Source organism: Podarcis cretensis (genome assembly GCF_951804945.1).
Source record: "Podarcis cretensis genome assembly, chromosome: 2".
In the NCBI taxonomy this organism is placed as follows: Eukaryota; Metazoa; Chordata; class Lepidosauria; order Squamata; family Lacertidae; genus Podarcis; species Podarcis cretensis.
Genome location: NC_137171.1, coordinates 124,787,396 through 124,807,226, shown reverse-complemented (window position 1 = coordinate 124,807,226; position 19,831 = coordinate 124,787,396). Strand labels below are relative to the sequence as shown.

Sequence of the window (19,831 nt, the reverse complement as noted above, 5' to 3'; positions counted from 1 at the left end):
ACAACTGTTTTGCAAAGCCAGATTAAATGTATTTCCATGTGAAATTCTAAACAGCAGACTGACCGGTATAACTTATCAGAATAGACTCTGCTTATGTTCTCAGGCTGTCAATTGTGTGAAGCATATCTTACTACACTGTGATCTGTATAAACAAGACAGGGGTCAATTAATTAAACCCTTATTGGTAAATTTACCTGGAAATTCTGAAACCTTCCATCTCAAGAATATTATAGAAGATAAGACAAACGATATTACCCTGGCCATGGCAAAAAATTTCTTGGATGTATTAAGAATTAGAAATCAACATGCTCTGGATAAAACATAGTGACTGCCTTGGGAAGTTTTCTCTGTATGTTGCTTTCAAAACCGCTTTTGTGTGTCTTTGGACCATAATAAGGAATGTATGTGTAAAATTAAAATCTTTCACAACAACAAATATCCTCTGCCACCCTATCCCTAAATTAGGATGCTTTGATGAATTGACATTGAGGGTGACTAGGAGCTGAATTTGGTGTGACAGCGATATAAACTCATGTTCTGGTGCTAAACATGAATTCCTTATCTGAATATGGACTAGGCAGAATGCTGAGCTTTAGCTCTGAATTACATGTGGTGAGAGTTCTGTAGAAATCATGTCCTCTTTGCTTACTAGCTTCCTTTGAGACATCTTCCATTACCTACGCTGCCGCAAGGAGTACTTAATAGAGTAACAGAATCATAGAATTGTGGAGTTAAAATTTACAGCATGTACATCGTTAAAAGGAAATCTGTTTAAAATGATGTATAGATGATACCTCACACCAACTAACTTGTCAAATATGTATAAAACAGGAAACAAGAATTGCTGGAAGTGTGGGGTGAAAGAAGGTGATTTTTTCCACGTGTGGTGGTCATGTGATAAGGTAAAAACTTTTTGGGAAAGTACGGTATATACAATGACCGCTCCCCACTTAAAACGGGGGGTGCCTTTTGCGTGGACGCGTGCAGCCCTGGATCTGGAGTGGCCCCATCAGCATAGGCTTTGCCTTCCCTCAGGTGGGATACCTGGAGTTCCCCGCCTACCCCAGTGAGTTGCCCAATCCCACCTGGGGGAAGCGTTGCCAGGGAAACCAGGCCAGGTAAGGGGAGGCATTACCTGCCCACACAATAGAGGGTGGATCTTAATTGTTAATCCTCACTTGGCTCCAGAGCTTCTCCCACCCTACCCACCCTCAGTTAATGTCTTCTTTTGCAGGTTAACTTTTCTTCATAGGTTTTGCAGGTTAACCTGTCTCCACAGGTATGCGGGCGCTGCTACGATAAGGTCGCTGTTGAAGGGCCGGAAAGGAATTTCCCTGCATTGGCAGGTTTCGCCTTTCCCGTAGCAAAACGTCACAACTTTGGCGGTATCAGGCCTTGGGCGGAATCCTTTAGTCCATCTTCCTCTTTGCGGCGGCGATACCAGGGTTCCCCGTTAAAGGGGTTTTTGAAGGGAGGCTTTGGCCGTACGCCGAAAGGTCGTCATTGCTCTCCCCTGCGGCGGCGTAACGGGGGCGGCTATCTCTGCTTGAACATATGTTCTCCAGAGCCGGCCCATCCCCCCCCCCACACACTGGATAACCCTGATGCTCCCTAGGTCCCCGGCTGGGGACTAGGGAGGGAGAACGCCCAATGCCTGAGCCAAGGTCTACCCACATTTGAAATTTAATAAAGTTGTGGCCAATTTAATCCCATAGCATGTTGTCTAGAGTCGTTATTCCACATGACGGGGGGGACCACTCGGGATCTGGGGACTCCGCCTGTCCACGCAATGAATTAAAGAAGATCTTTAGGTACACATTTCTTAAAACCAGAGGCATTCTTGTTGGGAATGGTGGGAGAGGATATTGATAAGAAGGATCAGAAATTGTTCCTATATGCAACAACAACGGCGAGGTTACTGCTGGCTCAGGTGTGGAAACAACAGCAAATGCCAACAGTAGAAGAGTGGCAGTACAAGGTCATGAAATATGTGAAAATAGCCAAATTAATGGGGGAAATTCGACAACAGGGCGATGAAACATTTCAAAAAGAATGGGAAAATTTATGTTATACATAGGATAAGGTGAAATAGTAAAATCTGTAGAATGGAAATAAACCTCATAATGGGAAATTAAAAGAAACTTTATTGGATGTTAAATGACAATATGAATTAAAATGTAAAATACAATCAAGGCAACTAATTGTATCTGTAAATGAATATAGACAAACAACAAGACGTGTATATACAGAAAGATTTGCAGTGGTACCTCGCAAGACGAAATTAATTCGTTCTGCGAGTTTTTTTGTCTTGCGATTTTTTTCGTCTTGCGAAGCGCGGATTTTGGAAAAGCTTCAAAAACCACCAAAGTCTTCAAAAACCTCAAAAAAGGCTACCACACCGCGTGCTATGAGTTGCTCCTCAAAGTCAAGTTGCAACTGCACCCCCTGAATGCACAGTTTCAAGAAAAGGGAAACAAACTTGCAAGACAAAGGAAACAAACTTGCAAGACGTTTCCGTCTTGTGAAGCAAGCCCATAGGGAAATCCGTCTTGCGAAGCAACTCAAAAAACGAAAAACTCTTTCGTCTTGCGAGTTTTTCGTCTTACGAGGCATTCATCTTGCGAGGTACCACTGTATTTGTATATAGACACTGTATGGATAAAGTTGAAAGAAGAACAACAATATACAAAATCAATAAAGACAATGCGAAAAACTTAGAGACAACATAAAACAGCCAGAAGAAGGAAGGAGGGAAATCAGCTCTTAGGAGTAAATGTAAACTAATGTGTATATGTATAGTATGTGATCATAAAATCAATAAAGATTATCTTAAAAATAAAATAAAATTGTGGGGTTGGAAAGGACCCCTAGGGTCATCCAGTCCAACCCCCTGCAATGACTAAAACATCCATGGCAGATGACCATCCACTTAGAAACTTCCAGTGAAGGAGAGTCCAACAGCCTTGAAGGGAGTACAGTGGTACCTTGGTTCTCAAACCACTTGGAACCCAAACACTGCAAACCCGGAAGTAAGTGTTCCGGTTTGCAAACTTTTACTGGAAGCCGAACGTGCTTCCGTTTTGAGCGTTACGCTGAGGTCTGTTTTTTTTGCGGCTTTTTTGTTTTGTTTTTTTGACTGTGTGGAACCCAGTTCAGCTACTGATTGATTGATTGATTGATTGTGTGATTGCAGTACATTGATTATTGCTTTCATTTTATGGATCAGCGGTCTTGTTAGATAGTAAAATCCATGTTAAATTGCTGTTTTAGGGGTTGTTTTTAAAAGTCTGGGATGGATTACTCCATTTTGCATTACTCTCTATGGGAAAGCGCACCTTGGTTTTGGAACAGACTTCCGGAATGGATTAAGTTTGAGAACCAAGGTAAACATGTTTTTCTCCTGCTCGGCACCTGCTCTCATAAGGTCTCAAAGGAAATCCCACCCCCCCCACTTACAATTATCAGAACCACAGTGATCTACTCTTATTTTTTTCCGGAGTCTGAGGGATGCCCTCACACATCATTCAAATATTGCCTTTGGGAACATTACGGTAAACAGCACAATCAAGGGTGCCAGGGGTTTATTTATTCCATTGTGCCAGAAAAGTTCGATGTATAAAATATGTTGCATGACACAGAGTCTCTGGGACCAGGGCATCTGGCAGGTGAAGAGCTGGGGGAGAGAAATCTGTGTGACTCTTAATAGGAAGCTGCCTTCTAGCTCAGTACTGGCAGGCAGTAGCTCCTCAGCCCTACCTGGAACAGTGAGCAGAGACTGAATTTGGCACCTTCTGGTGTGAAACAGATGCTTTACCACTGAGCTATGGCCCTTTGTCTTTAGCCCTGAAGCTGGGAACTGTCTTGCAAGTATTTGGGTTGTCTTCCAATGAACTACTAATGGAGTTGGGAAGAACGATCACAAGGGAAGTGTAGCAGGCAGACCCAGAATGGCAACACTCCTTCTCTTGCTGCCTATTGCAATTTGTGGGATTCAGCAGAGGGCAAAATGCCCACTGAATCTGATCTGGGATCAAAACGGCGCACTGAATTTTTACAGGCCAGGAGACCACCTCATTAGTGGAGTCATATCTCCAAGATTCATTGGAGGTCAATATCCCTTCACCTTTTCCAGAACCCCCTTAAGCAGTCTTGAGTTGTAAGTAGTGATGTATTGATTCTGCTTCCTACCAACTCCCTGGCCCCTGCTTTCTGGTACTCCTGGTAAATTGCTATCCCTTGTTTTTGGGGTTTTATCTTTGTTCCCTTTTTCTCATGGGCATCATGATTAAGGCAGTATCTCATTCACTGGGATCAAATACAACTGAAAAACCTGGAGTATAGTTTTAAACGAAAGCAACAAACACTCTCTTTTCTTGCAAATTTGTGATATGAAGATGATTGAAGCTAGGTTGTGTTTTCTTGGAAGGTCTAAACAAGAATGCCCTCATTCATTCATTCATTGAGTGATTGAAAGATTTCTGTATGTCCTTTACATGTTTCAGTGTGTGTGTGTGTGTGTTTAATTAAGTAATAAATTGAGTGAGACTCTACAAAGCTTGTTTCCTATAAGGTAGCAAATGCTGTGAGGTGCGCTTGAGTTGTAGCTTTTCTGCAGTAACCAAAATAACATTCATTCCCTTATTTGTCTCCCATGGAACATTGGGGAAGGTTGAATGCTCAGACCATGTTCCTAGACATGAAAATTAGATAGCAGGTGGAGAGAACCATTACCAAGGGGGAGCAACTCATTTCTTTCTCCTCCTGGCACAACAAAATACACGCAATTGCAAAATATAAATGACTACTATGCTTAAGGAAGTGCAGTTCAGCGAGTATGACTCAGAGAACTTTTTATCTAGTGCTCAGCAGAGCCCCGTATCCCTAAGACTTCTTTTATTTATTAGTATTATTTATTATTAAATTTATATACTGCCCTTCATCAAAAGATTGCAAGGCAGTTCATCTTGGCTGCATTGAGGGCTGCTCTTCTCATATGCCCATTACAAACATGCAAACCATTATTTGATAAACAATTTTTGTGAGATGTGCAATGTCTAGAGAGGTCATTTGATACAGTGGCAGCTGCTAACCGCTGATCCTGGTGGTAAACAAAAAAGGGCTGATTTCTGGTTTCCCCTCCATCCTTCTCCTTTGCAAAAAAAGGTGCTGCAGACATGGGTACTGGTAGACCTATGTCCCACTTCGCCATACTTACTGGTCTCATTTCATATTTGGTTTGATGTAAACGGGGGGAAATGTGACTTTCAATTTCACTGGTCCAGGGATGACTATGCGATGCATTTTATTTGACAGATGGATTGGTGGAAGGAACTGGCACTTTCTTTCTTTCTCACTTGCCATTCAGGAGATCAATCATAACCCCAGGCTCTTACCCAACATCACCCTGGGCTACAGCATCTATGATACCTATTTTGATGGAAGAACGACTTCTGATGCCCTGACAGACCTCCTTGCTGGTGGGAAAATCAACATTCCAAACTACAGCTGTGGAAGACAGGGAGAACTACTGGCAGTTCTTGAAGGTGGTGAATCAGACATCTCCACACACATTGCAAGCATGTTGGGTACCTACAAGATCCCACAGGTAAGAACTGGGTTCATGTCAAGCATGTTAGGATAGTTCCATTCCACCTTTAGAACAGATGTGTGGATTGCTGTATGTCACATGTCTGTTTACTTCCAGCACAGTCTGCTGGGAACTTCTGTTTGTATATTGCTGTTTGCTTGGACATGAAGGGAAGCAGACATGTTTTTCCGTTGTTCCGTTGTTCCTGAACTATGCTGAATAAACGCCTGTAAATAATGCTTACACATGTCTCTGTCCGCCACTTCCGTTGTGAGAAGTTATTCACTCTGCTGATAAGAGCGTGCTCAGTCTCTAAAGGTTTCTGAGGCTCGAGTTGCTGATTGATGCTGTTCCACGAACCGGAGTTCACCCAGCTGCCAGCCAGTGGCTGGGTGAATGCACTGATGAATGTTTTATATTTGGCAGGAAAAGACATTCCAGCAGATTTGTTATCTAAACCTGTAAATAGATAGCAAAATTTGAATTAGGCAAAAATGTTCCAAATGTATGAACAACCTGGCTGCTGAATTCTACACTAAATAAGTTTCCAAACCGTCTTCAGGCAGCCCTATGTATAACACATTGCACTATCCCTGTTCAGATAGGGGCATAGCTGAGCCACCAGTCAAAGCTGATGGAAGGCACTCCTGGCCACTGAGGCCACCTGAGCCTTGAGCAGCAGCAAAGGATTCAGGAGCACCCCCAAGCTACAAACCTGCTCCTTCAGAGGAAGTGTAACTCCATCAAGAGCAGGAAGCTGAAAGAGATCATTTCTAGGGTGCGCACTATCCTGCACTATCTCTGCAGCTTTCTTATGGCACCTGAAAACATAGATTTGATCCAAGGTGGGAAGAGTGCACGCAATTATTCTGTTTTTTCTTTCTGGTCCATCTTTCTAAGATGTTTAGAGACTACTGCAGTTAAGGTGTATAGAAATTGTTTTTATTTAAATAATATTTGAGTTTTACCTTAATTAAATTTGTCATCATCTTTCACAAAGCTTTGTCCTAAGAAACAAAACACCAGTCTGTCTACCTTTCCTTACCAGCTCAGTTATGGCTTTGTTCTTAAGGATAAAGTCCATTCCCCTTTTGTCTATAGAATGGCCCCCAATGAAGAAACTCAGTACCACGGGATGGTCCAACTCCTCCTGTATTTCAAATGGACATGGGTCGGCCTCTTTGCTCCAGACAATGATAATGGAGAAATGTTCCTGAGCACCTTGGCACCTCTGATGACCAGCAATGAGATTTGTGTTGCCTTCTCAAAAAAAGTGCAGCTCCAAACTTGGCTGTGGATACCCCATGAAGCACCTGCCCTGTGGAGACAAGTCAATGTCTTTGTTTACTATGCAGACTATCAAGATGGACTTTATATAATCATAGAGGTAGAATCCTTCCTTGAAAGGATACAAACTGGGGGGAAAGTCTGGATAACCACAGCTATTCCAAACACAATATTCTTATATGAGACTGGAGCCTTCCGGTATGCCCATGGTTCTTTGTCCTTTGTAATGAAGACCAAAAAAAGGACAAAGTATGACTACTATGAGCCAGTGCATTCTCCTACTTGGTGGAAAGGATTCAATTGTTCATATTCAAAGCATGTATTGTCCGTGAGGGGTTGGGAAAGATGCAGGGAGAGGGAGAATCTGGAGATGCCGCCTCAGGAGGAGATTGAAAGAATCCTGTCACAAGACAGCTACATCAATTACTATAGCGTTCAAGCTGTGGCTCAGGCCTTAAAAACAGCATATACATCTGGATCCAAGAAGAGACAGAAGGTGGGTGGAGGAGACATTGTTGAACCTCCAAGGCTACAGCCATGGCAGGTACACCATTTTCTTTTTGCAAACTATAATTCATTGTCTAGAATTGACATGACAGCAATTCCATAAGCTGCCTTACACCGAATTAGATCATTGTTCTACCTAGGGAATCTTTCCCAGCACTACTCAGAGATGCTACTGGGAAATGAAGCTAATACCGTCTGCATCCAGACGGCATTCCCCGCTGAACCCTTTCCTGCATCCAGAGTCAAGCAAAGCATTTTATTTATTGCTATAAATTTATAAGGCACCCTTTAACACATGAGCATGATCCCAGGCCATTTTGCAGGAATGCATAAGAACACTCACTAAATGCTGGCGTTTTCCATGTCATACTAGCTTCATCCTTTCTTGAAAGAAGTGCAGCTCTCTTCAAATACTTCAGATGCTGGACAATACTTGGATGAGAATGGGGCAGTAGCCATTGACTTCGATATTGTGAATTGGGTGCTGTTTCCTAATGATTCTCGTGCTAGAGTGAAAATTGGAAGCATAAAGAGACAGAAGTCCTCAAATCTGAAGTTCACCATTAACCCAGAAGCAATTGTGTGGCCCAAGCTGTTTAAGAAGGTAGGAGAAATTATGTTATTCCCTATGGCGTCTATTATCGGGAAAAGGCTTCAGATCTAAATGTCACCATCAACCCAGGAGCAATTGCATGGCCCTTCTGCTTTAACAAGGTAGGCAAAATTATTTGTGCCATTTAATTAACCAAGACATAGTTTGTTGAATATTACAATTGGGACTTGTTATTTCTGGTCAGTGACTGAAATAAATCAATTCATTCAGGCTGCAATAGATTGTAATGGATTGCTTTAAAGTCATTTAGCGCCAGATGAAAAGAAAAAATGACCCCCAACCGCCCTGTCCCGCACCATTCTGTATTTTCAGAACAAAGGCAGCAACCCTACTGGTGACATATCCCCCAAATCTACCCTGAAGGGTCACATGGGTAGGCAAACTAAGGCCCGGGGGCCAGATGCGGCCCAATCACCTTCTCAATCCGGCCGGCGGACGGTCCAGGAATCAGTGTGTTTTTACATGAGTAGAATGTGTTCTTTTATGTAAAATGCATCTCTGGGTTATTTGTGGGGCATAGGAATTCATTCATTATTATTTTTCAAAATATAGTCCGGGGCCCCCACAAGATCTGAAGGACAGTGGACCGGGCCCCTGCTGAAAAAGTTTGCTGACCCCTGGGTCAGTACAACCTATAGAACAGCTCACAGGAGCAGGAGAGTGGGTACTGCTCCATCTGGTGGGCAGAAATGCTTGTATTGAAGGCACAATCCAAACACTGAGGTGTTGAATCCCTAATTTTAGAGGTAAATATCCCACTGTGCTCTTCTCAAAAGCTGTGACCTGATTCCATAGAAACAAATGCTCCTAACACTTTCTCCTCGATGTTCCTTCTTCTCCTGTGTGGTGTAGTGGTTAAGAGACTCGCAATCTGGTGAACCTGGTTCGCTTCCCCGCTCCTCCACATGCAGCGGCTGGGTGATCTTGAGCTAGTCATACTTCTCTGAAGTATCTCAGCCCCACTCACCTCACAGAGTGTTTGTTGTGGGGGAGGGAGGGAAAGGAGAATGTTAGCCACTTTGAGACTCCTTAGGGTAGTGATAAAGCGGGATATCAAATCCAAACTCTTCTTCTACTTCTCTTCTTGTTGCAAACCACAGAGCAAGAGAAGAGCTTGTGTGAGTCGAGAGTCTTCTTCTTCTTCTTATGCTTACAATGTGCCGTGTTCAAGATGCACAGAGAACTGTCGCCCTGGATATGCCAAGAAGGTGCAGGAAGGGAAGCCGCCCTGCTGCTACGATTGTGCTCCCTGCTCCGAAGGGACCATCTCCACTCAGGAAGGTAGGAGAGGACGTCAGAGGAAAGGGCCTTTCCTGGGAGGATGAAGCAAAAAGTTGAGCCAGCCCAAACAAGACATTTATAATTTGAGTCTAGCTTACAGCTCCCACCACTGTCTTGCTGGGCACAGGGTAGCTTTTTTGTTATAGCATCCTATGAATGGAATGGCCTTCCCAAGGAGGGCTAATCTGTTGCCAACTGTATGGTCCTTCTGGCACTAGGAGAAGAAACCTTTATTTGCTCACTCACTCCAGCATGTAGAATCTGGATTTAATGACCCACTCTACAGCATCTTATTCCATGATTTTTAACTTCTACCAGTAATATTGCAGGTAGTACACATATTTGAATCTGATGTTGCTGGGCTATCTAGGTGGGTTGAGAGAAAGTGGAAAAGATAAGTCAGGGTGTATTGGTTTCACCAAACCTGTGGCCTTTTAAAATGGGGCATCTTCCAGACAGTGATTTCAGAGGAGGTGTTGTCTTCCTCTGGGGCCCAGTCAGTCCTAGGGCCAATGAGGTAAAGGTAAAGGTACCCCTGACCATTAGGTCCAGTCACGAACGACTCGGGCTCATCTCTCTCTATAGGCTGAGGGAGCCGGCGTACAGCTTCCGAGTCATGTGGCCAGCATGACCAAGCTGCTTCTGGTGAGCCAGAGCAGCACACGGAAATGCCATTTATCTTCCCGCTGGAGCAGTACCTATTTATCTACTTGCACTTTGACATGTTTCCGAACTGCTAGGTGGTTAGGAGCTGGGTCCGAGCAACGGGAGCTCACCCTGTCGCGGGGATTTGAACCACCAACCTTCTGATCGGCAAGCCCTATGCTCTGTGCTTTAGACCACAGCACCACCCACGTCCCATAGGGCCAATTAGAGGGCCCAGCTATTTCACTGTGGCCTCTATCAGTTTAAGGCAGTGTTTCCCAAACTTAGGACTACAACTCCCATCATCCCTAGCTAGTGGGACCAGTAGTCAGGGATGATGGGAATTGTGGTCCAAACTCTAAAGTGTCTTCAAACTCTGGCTTTGTCATCAAACTACCTATGAGCTGGAGGAGGAGGCACACCAATTTGCCCTCAGCCACAGAGCCCCTTTTCCTTGGTTTTCCTAATGGCTCATCTCCTTTCCTTTGTTCTTCTAATGGTTCATCTCCCAGGCGATTACTTAATGAGGAAAGTAGCCTGGCTTTTTAAGGTTTTCATACTTGCTGGGTCTGGGGATTAAGTATCTGGCAGCCACAAACTCATAACATTAAGGTTTAGCCATAATACACTGGAATCTGCCTTTATACGAAGTCATCCCAAAGATCTAACTAACCCAGGTGTCTAGAACTTTTTCTTACTGGTGGGCCAGATCTTAATTTCCCCAAATCTTGGCAGGCCAGGCCAAATTTAGCAGCTGGGTGCTGCTCACAACCTGTCAATCACCTGTTGCAATAAAAATGTCAGGTAATTTCCATGCTTTAAAGCCCCAATTGCATTTCAGAGTACAGTGTAGGCTTTGTTGAAAATTATTTGCAAGCAGCCCAGCCCAGCACTGTTCCACTAACGTCTGATATTTGGGTGCCCAAAATGCAGCACAGTGGTGTTTACAAGGGGTTTTCTGCCACACACTGCGGTTTGTACCTCTGGTTTTTGAGGTTTGAAAGAACAGCAGTGGAAAGGAGGAAAGCAATGCATGCTGCCACCCAGTAATGGAGTGGCAGCATGCAATCTTTGAGCTCCCAGGAGTTCCTTTCAAGCTCTACCCTGATGTCAGGTGTAGTGTACATGAGGGTCACTTCCCAAAATTGGATTTGTAGACCAAACGGAGAGTCCAAGTGGGCCACATTTCACCCATGGGCTGGAGGTTGCTCTTCCCTGGCCTTCTTTAACAAGAAGAGGCTCTGACACATCTCACAAAGTCTCTTTTCCTCTATGCAGATGCCAATAAATGCACCAAATGCCCAGAATATCAGCATCCAAACAAAGACCGAACTCGATGTGTCCCCAAAGTCACCACCTTCCTCTCCTATGAAGAATCTTTGGGAAGATTCCTGATTTCCTTTGCCCTCTTCTTTTCTTTAACCACAGCCATCGTGTTAGGAATCTTCATTAAATTTCTTGACACGCCTTTAGTCAAAGCCAACAACCGAGACCTCTCCTACATCCTCCTCATCTCCCTTCTGCTCTCCTTTTTGTCCTCTTTTATCTTCATCGGCCGGCCAAGGAAAGTCACCTGTCTTCTCCGACAAACGGTCTTCAGCATCGTCTTCTCATCTGCTGTTTCTTCTGTCTTGGCCAAAACCATCATGGTGGTGTTGGCTTTCCTGGCCTCAAAGCCAGGAAACAGCATGAGGAAATGGCTGGGGAAAAGTTTGGCCAACTCTATTGTCATTTCCTGTTCCAGTCTCCAAGTTGTCATCTGCACCCTATGGCTGGGTCTGTCTCCCCCATTCCCAGAATCTGACATGCACTCCCAACCTGGAGAGATCATCTTGCAATGCAATGAAGGATCTGCCGCCATGTTTCATTGTGCCCTGGGCTACATGGGCTTCCTGGCTGCCATCTGCTTCACGGTGGCTTTCCTAGCCAGGAAGCTGCCTGGGGCCTTCAATGAAGCCAAGCTGATCACCTTCAGCATGCTGTTCTTCTGCAGTGTTTGGGTGTCCTTTGTGCCCACCTACCTGAGCACCAAAGGGAAATTCATGGTAGCCGTGCAGGTCTTCTCTATATTGGCCTCCAGTGCTGGGCTTCTGGGATGCATCTTCCTCCCCAAGTGCTACATTATCATACTCAGGCCTGATCTGAACACAAAGGAACAGATGATGACCAAAAATTAAGCATGGCATTTAATTCTTAGTACTAGAGGTATGGACAAATTCTGCACTAGAATATGGACTGGACCCCCTAGATAAGGATGATTACACTGTAGGTATGAAGGCCAGGTTGGACCCCCAACATCTGAATGAGCAGCCCCAATAATGTTCTTTTTTTATATGCCACTGCAACCCAAAATAAGCTTTGAGCTACTCCAAGTAATATATATTTATAACCAACAGACCTGTCTCCTTTCAGATTCATTTTTCTTTCCATTCAAATCCATTGTTTTAACTGAAGCTTCTTCAATTCATTTTCACCCCAGGTCTCTCTCTCTCTCTCTCTCTCTCTCTCTCTCTCTCTCTCTCTCTCTCACACACACACACACACACACACAGAGGGAACCACAGGAGGATTCTGCCTTAGAAATCATTTTTTTAGGATTTAAAATGCCCTAGTGAAAAATGAGAAACAATGCTACATGAACTAGCCTGCAAGAATAAATGGTTTGCTAAAATTCTGCTTTCATGTGTCCAAGCAGTTTAGAACAAGAAAATAATATTGTACAAAGCTGAACTAAGGGACGAACAATTTTATTTAGAAATGTTAATACATGTTGAAACTTGCTTGTACTTTTTCATTTCCAGTGGTACTTGTGTGTCAGTTTATGCGTAAATATTTGCTGGGTTCTGCAGGTCCTCAGAGTCTCCATGACGCCGAAAATGTTTGGAGAATCTCCATGTGCTTGAATAAAAAGAGCTTTTGAGGTGAATCTGAGTGTGATTACTGATTTCCACAACAAAACTAAAAATCAGGCCATGCCAAATCATGTACGTGAACCTCTTGCACTAGAGAGCTGACCATTGTGTGTTTCCCAAAGCTTCACCTTGGCACATGACAGAGTTACTTCCACATAATACACTGAAAACACTCTTATACCAATCTTGGCTCTCCCCCCCAAAAAAAAGATAATGAGAATTGTAGTTTTTTTAAGATCCTGAAAGTTGTTAGGTGACCCCTCAGAGATATTTGATCTGGTGATGCTGTTCTTCAATGCCAGTCCAGTCCAAAGTAGGACCATAGACATCCACACCGTAATCCTAGGTGCAGGGGCTATTCCTATTGTTGCTATTGTCCATAAAAGCATCACCTGCTTTAACAAAAAACCTTGGGGTGGGTTAAGAGGGTTTGTTGGGCTTGAGGAACAGACAGGGAATGCTGGTGGTCTATCAACTCTATAGTATATAACAGCTCCACTGAGAGAACTTCACTGCTTGCTCTTTTGTTAAGGTAAAGGTAAAGGGACCCCTGACCATTAGGTCCAGTCGTGACCGACTCTGGGGTTGCGGCGCTCATCTCACTTTATTGGCCGAGGGAGCCGGCGTACAGCTTCTGGGTCATGTGGCCAGCATGACTAAGCCGCTTCTGGCAAACCAGAGTGGCACACGGAAACGCCGTTTACCTTCCTGCAGGAGCGGTACCTATTTATCTACTTGCACTTTGATGTGCTTTCGAACTGCTAGGTTGGCAGGAGCAGGGACTGAGCAACGGGAGCTAACCCCGTTGCGGGGATTCGAACCTGCCAACCTTTTGATCGGCAAGTCCTAGGCTCTGTGGTTTAGTGGTCTGATATTCAATGTGTCACTAAAGCCCTTAAGAGCTTTGGGCCAGTTTATGTGAGGTATCGCCTTACCCAACCTTTATGCTCTCATCTGCTTCAAACTGTGGAACCGGCAATGTTACAAGGGCTACATCATACTCATTCTGCACTTGTAAGTTGTAGATCCTTAAGCGTGGCAACACATGTACTTTGGAACTCCTTGCCTTTTGATACTTTAACTGAATTCCTTTCAGCACCTGACAAAACCATTTTGGTTTAATGAAGCCTATTGGGATGTTTAGAAATTTGCATGTTCTTTAATCTACATTTAGCTTAACTATTTATTTGAACTATACTTCGAATCTTCAAAATATATGTTTGCAGCTTTGTCTTTCATTGAATTTTAATATTTTAGTTGGTTTTTGTAAGCAACTCAGAGGGTCTATCTATAAAGTGCTATATTTGTTGTTGTTTAGTCGTTTAGTCATGTCCGACTCTTCGTGACCCCATGGACCAGAGCACGCCAGGCACTCCTGTCTTCCACTGCCTCCCGCAGTTTAGTCAAACTCATGCTGGTAGCTTCGATAACACTATCCAACCATCTTGTCCTCTGTCGTCCCCTTCTCCTTGTGCCCTCAATCTTTCCCAACATCAGGGTCTTTTCCAGGGAGTCTTCTCTTCTCATGAGGTGGTCAAAGTATTGGAGTCTCAGCTTCAGGGCCACTGCTCTCACCTCCTTCTTGTGAGCTTCCCATTGAGGCACCTGGTTGCCCATTATGGAAACAGAATGCTGAACTCTTATGATAGAATACCTGCAACTAGCAAAACTGACCGGAAAAATTAGAGGAGTGTCAAACCAGAAGGTATATAGGGAATGGAAAACATTCAAAGAATACCTAAAATCCTACTGTACGAACAATAAGATACTTGCAGAAATAGAGTGATACTGGTAAGCAAGAAATACATAAAATATTATATTGGATTTTATATATATATATATATATATATATATATATATATATATATACAAAAAAACAACAACAACAACACCAAAATAATATGAATCTGTGCAAAGAATAGAGATAAGATAAGTAGTATGATGAGAATTATTGGAGGTTATATATTTTAATCTGCCATGTAATATATCGTATTTGTTTATGTCTGTTTCTTTATCCTTTCTTATTTCATCGTTTCTATTCATTTCTATTGGGTTTTTTTGTTATGTATATTATGTAATTCATGTATATTTGTTTATGTGAAAATTAATAAAGATTTTCAAAAAAAAAAAAAAAAAAAGGAAACAGAATGCTGGACTTTGTGAGCCTTTGGCCTGATCAACTTTCTCCCTCCACGAACCATGTCAGTACCATATTTACGTGAATCTAATATGTCATCAAATCTCGTGCACCTCAATTTTCAAAACCTTGAAAGCAAAAAAGCATTTGCTGGCAAATGTAGATGCGCCATCAAATCTAATGTGCACCCTAATTTCACGACGTAATTTGTCCAAAAAATGTGTGCATTGTTTTTGAGTAAATACAGAATCTTGAGTAAACTTATTTTTCTCCTGCTCCCATAAAGTTCTGGATGTGATTGTTCTTCCTTTTACAATTACAATTATCAGAACCACAATCCCCAGAGTCCACCCTTCAAATATTGCCTTTGGTAACAATTATGTAAACATCACAATCAAAGGCAGCAGGAGGTGATTTACTCCACTGTGCCTGAAAAGTTTCATGCATAAAATATCTCGTGTGCTACGGAGTCCTTGGGGCCAAGATATGGAGCAGGTGAAGGAGAAAGATAGGTCTCTGTGAAGCTTAATCAGAAAATAGGAATCTGTGTTCTAGGTTGTGGAGGTTTTAAGCAGCGTTTTGATGGCCATCTGTCATGGATGCTTTCAGTTGAGATTCCAGCATTGCAGGGGGTTAGACTAGATGACCCCAGGGGGTCCCTTCCAACTCTACAGTTCTTTGGTTCTATGGTTCTATTCCTACCCCACCTAGAGAAGTTAGCAGGGATTGAAACTGACACCTTCTTAGTGCAAAATAGATGCTCTACCTCTGAGCTATGGTCTGTTCCCTTTGGCCCTGAAGCCAGAGCTGGACACACACACACACACACCGCATTTGTCATGTCACTGCAACCTCTGTCATTCAAGTGTTTGGGGTTTCTTCCGATCTACTGGCTATGGATTTGGGAGGACCAGTCGGGAGGGAAGTGTAGCAGAGAGACCAAGAATGATAACGCTGCTCCTGTTGCTGCCTCTCGCAACCTCTGGGATGCAGCAGAAGGCAAAATGCCAGCTGAATCTCACCCAGGATAAAAATCTTGCTGTGAATTATTACCGGCCAGGAGACCACCTCATTGCTGGAGTCATATCTTCAGGATTAATTGGAGGTCAATATCCCTTCTCCTTTTCCAGCACCCCCTTAAGCAAGCTTGAGTCGTAAGTAATGCTGTATTGGTGTATTTCTGCTTCCTACCTACTCTCCAATTCTCCTCTTATATCAGGGTCATTTCTGGTACCCCTGACAGACCACTATCCCATTTTTGTTGGCTTGTTTCCCTTTAATTCTGAGCACCATGACCACTGAGGAGTTCAAATATTTGGAAAATCTGGGTAGGAGTATAATTTTAAACAAAAGCAACAAGTGCCCTCCTTGCTTTCTGACCTCTGATATGAAACTTTTGGAAGCTAGGATTGGACTTTATTGGACTCTAAACATTAATGGAACAGGTTACTTCTTAGATTTCTGTAAGTCTTTTCATTTGGGGGGAAAGCAGTGTTTCAGCGTGTTTTACGATGTTATTTAAGTAACAAATTCATTGACAGTCCCCTAAACTTAGCTTTTTAAAATAATGATGATGATGATGTAGCAAATACTGTGGGGCATGTTTGAATTGTGGTTTTTCCATAGTGAGTAAAGTGAAATTAATTTTCTCAGTCTATATCATGGACCCTTGGGGAAGGTTGAATGCTCAGTCCATGGTCCTTGGCATGAAAAGTGGAGAGTTTTCCCACTAAAATAATCTCCTGGAAGTTTATTCACAGAATTAGTGTCCCAGGATTGACTCACTGCTCTTGCTGGGAGATAGAGGAGAGGCTGCTTCGCTCATGGAAAAAAGCAAATGATAATGCAACTCTCCTTCCGCTATGAAAGTCAGGCTCCTCCTTTATAACTGGGTACAATGACAGTTGGAGAGAATTGCATGACTCCTTTCCCCCCAGGCACAATGTAATCTACGCAACTGCATACGTCTATGCTTAGGCAGGTGCAAAGGAGCCTGGGGGTTCAGTTTGACTTCATGGACTTTTTCCTCAGGTGCTCAGCATAGCCCAGCATCCCTAAAACTCCTTGGATATTGTGAGGATATGCTCTTCCCAGAGCCCCACTACAGACATGTAAATCATCTGGTGACTAATTTTTGTGAGATATATAATGCCTGGAGTGGTCCTTTGATGAATTGACAGCTATCAACCACTGGTTCTGGTGGAGCAGCCAAGGAGGTCTGCGGAAAAGGGCTGATTAAGGTTCTGGCAACCTTGAGATTAGGAGTCTCATTCTGTGCCACTTGAGCTGTCCCAGGGCAATGTGACTTTCATTTTCACTGAACTGAGGGTGACAATGTGACACACTTTTTTGCAGTTGGGTGACTGGGAGAGATTGGTACATTCTTTCCTTCCCACTTGCCGTTCAGGAGATCAATCATAACCCCCAGCTCTTAACCAACATCACCCTTGGCTACAGCATCTATGATACCTTTTATGATGGAAGAACAGCTTCTGATGGCTTGACCGACCTCCTTGCTGGTGGGGAAATCAACATTCCAAACTATAGCTGCGGAAGATGGAAAAATCTGCTGGCTATTCTTGAAGGGGGGAAATCCGACATCTCCATGCACATTGCAAACATGCTGGCCATCTACAAAATCCCACAGGTAAGAAGTAGGTTCACGTCAAACAGACCCAACAGCATGTTATACTTAGGATAATGAAACTGATTTTACTGCTCATGCTGCTTTGTACATCACATCATTGTACAAACACTGCTTTTCATGAAGGGAAAGCGTAGTTAAATGATGGACCTTGCTCCCACAGGAGGCAGTGGTGGCCACCAACTGAGATGGCTTTAAGAAAAGGATCAAATAAATTCATGGCGGAAAGGCCCTGATGGCTGTGCTCTGCCTCCACACTTAGAGGCAGTGATTCTTCTTAATACCAGTTTCTGGAAACCACACAATGGGAGAATGCTTTTGTGCTCAAATCATGCTTGTGGGTTTCTGGAGGATATTACTTTCAAGGATCCGTTTCAGTCTGGGTTCAGGTGTAGTGCTGGGACTGAATAGGCCCTGGTCACCCTGATGGATCATGTGTATGAAGAGTTGGCTCACTTGCTGGATCATCACCTTGTCGTGGTGAGTGTGCTTTGACATTTCCATGACCCTTGTGAGCGAAGCCATCAGGAGTCTCATACTCCCATTAGGGTCACCTAAGGTGGTAAGGACCGTGGGGAGGAGCTAGACAAAGAATGATCCAAGAAGTCCTTAATGGCAGAGCAGGTGGATGAAATAGCGGAAGAACATTGCCTCAGGAGAGTGAGGAAAATTCTCAGGGATGATTCACACCCTGGCTGGCACTTTCTTGGACTCCTGCCCTCGGGCAGAAGATATAGAAGTATGATTAGTCGTGCCAACAGGGTAAAGAACAGCTTCTATCCGTGGGCTGTTAGGCTGCTGAATGAAAAGATAACAACAGGGCAACTGACTTTCGGGTTTGGTGGGTGTGCGTCAGCAAACAAGAGCTATTAAGACTAAGAGAGCTGAGTGGGGGGTGCTCGTGTAATCTCACTGTATACAAGTTGTACAAGTGACAATAAAGTATTTCAATTTCAAGATAACAAGTGGTATGTTACAACGGCTGTGAAGGTGGATGAAGGCTGCAGCAGATAAGAATCTACCGTTCATTGTGACACTAATGTATAGTCTGGAGATGGTGATCATTGCATTGGAATCCTCAGGTCTTGATTTTTGCAATGCAATTTATTTGGACCTAGTTCAGAGGCTCCATTGTGGCTACACCATTGATGGGGACAGACTATTATTAGTAGTGTTAGTATTAATTTTCGTATTGCATCTTTGTAAAATGTTCAGAGGCTATTGCAGTTAAGCAGTATAGAAAATGTTTAAATAAATGGACCTAAGGGTTGCTAAAGAACCATTAAACAAGGATGCAGGGATGGGGAGGTATGGGGAAGTCAAAAGAAAGAAGGGTATGAAATGATGATTTTGAAGCTATATTGTTCTATATTGTTTTTATTATCTGTCTGAAAAACGAATAAAAATTATTAAAAAAGAAAAAAAGAAAAAAGAAAATGTTTAAATAAAAAAGTTATACTATTCTATTATTTCTAAAAATCCTTGAAGTTAATGCTAATTAAATTGATCATCATCTTTCAAATAGGAGTACCCAAAGGTTCTCCTGAAGAACAAAAGCTCAGTCTCTTTTCCTTTCCTTAACAGCTCAGTTATGGCTTTGTTCTTCCCGACAAAGCCCAATTTCCTTTTGTTTACCAAATGGCCCCAAATGAAGAAACTCAGTACATGGGGATAGTCCAACTCCTCCAGCTTTTCAGGTGGACATGGGTCGGCCTCTTTGCTCCAGACAACGATAATGGAGAAATGTTCCTGAGCACCTTGGCACCTCTGATGACCACCAATGAGATTTGTGTTGCCTTCTCAAAAAAAGTGCAGCTCCAAACTTGGCTGTGGATACCCCATGAAGCACCTGCCCTGTGGAGACAAGTCAATGTCTTTGTTTACTATGCAGACTTTCAAGATGGACTTTATATAATAATAGAGGTAGAATCCTTCCTTGAAAGGATACAAACGGGGGGGAAAGTCTGGATAACCACAGCTATTCCAAACACAATATTCTTATATGAGACTGGAGCCTTCCGGTATGCCCATGGTTCTTTGTCCTTTGTAATGAAGACCAAAAAAAGGACAAAATATGACTACTATGAGCCAGCGTATTCTACTACTTGGGGGAAAGGATTCGATTGTTCATATTCAAAGCATGTATTGTCTGTGAGGGATTGGAAAAGATGCAGGGAGAATGAGAATCTAGGGGTGTTGCCCCAGGAGGAGATTGAAA

The 19,831-nt window shown here is 43.2% G+C and overlaps 3 protein-coding genes across 3 annotated transcripts in view; 2 read left to right on the top strand and 1 right to left on the bottom strand.

Moving 5' to 3' along the window:
- LOC307210988 (vomeronasal type-2 receptor 26-like) overlaps window positions 1-19,831 on the bottom strand; it is a gene marked incomplete at its 5' end in the record, with an annotated part of 266,099 nt that overhangs the window by 217,333 nt on the left and 28,935 nt on the right. The gene's annotated exons all lie outside the window — the stretch shown is intronic.
- Window positions 1-19,831, top strand: part of LOC307209880 (vomeronasal type-2 receptor 26-like) — a gene marked incomplete at its 3' end in the record, with an annotated part of 32,559 nt that overhangs the window by 7,095 nt on the left and 5,633 nt on the right. Inside the window, exons 3-5 of the mRNA XM_079965249.1 lie at window positions 5,366-5,605; window positions 6,636-7,418; window positions 7,755-7,985. Of these exons, the coding sequence (XP_079821375.1) occupies window positions 5,366-5,605; window positions 6,636-7,418; window positions 7,755-7,985 (1,254 nt within the window). The remainder of the gene's footprint in view (window positions 1-5,365; window positions 5,606-6,635; window positions 7,419-7,754; window positions 7,986-19,831) is intronic.
- On the top strand, window positions 8,046-12,912 carry LOC307209881 (vomeronasal type-2 receptor 26-like; the record flags this gene model as incomplete). The annotated part of the gene is made up of 3 exons (XM_079965250.1): window positions 8,046-8,095; window positions 9,166-9,275; window positions 11,154-12,912. The coding sequence occupies 3 exons, from the start codon at window positions 8,046-8,048 to the stop codon at window positions 12,095-12,097; spliced, it is 1,104 nt and encodes a 367-aa protein (XP_079821376.1). The 3' UTR covers window positions 12,098-12,912.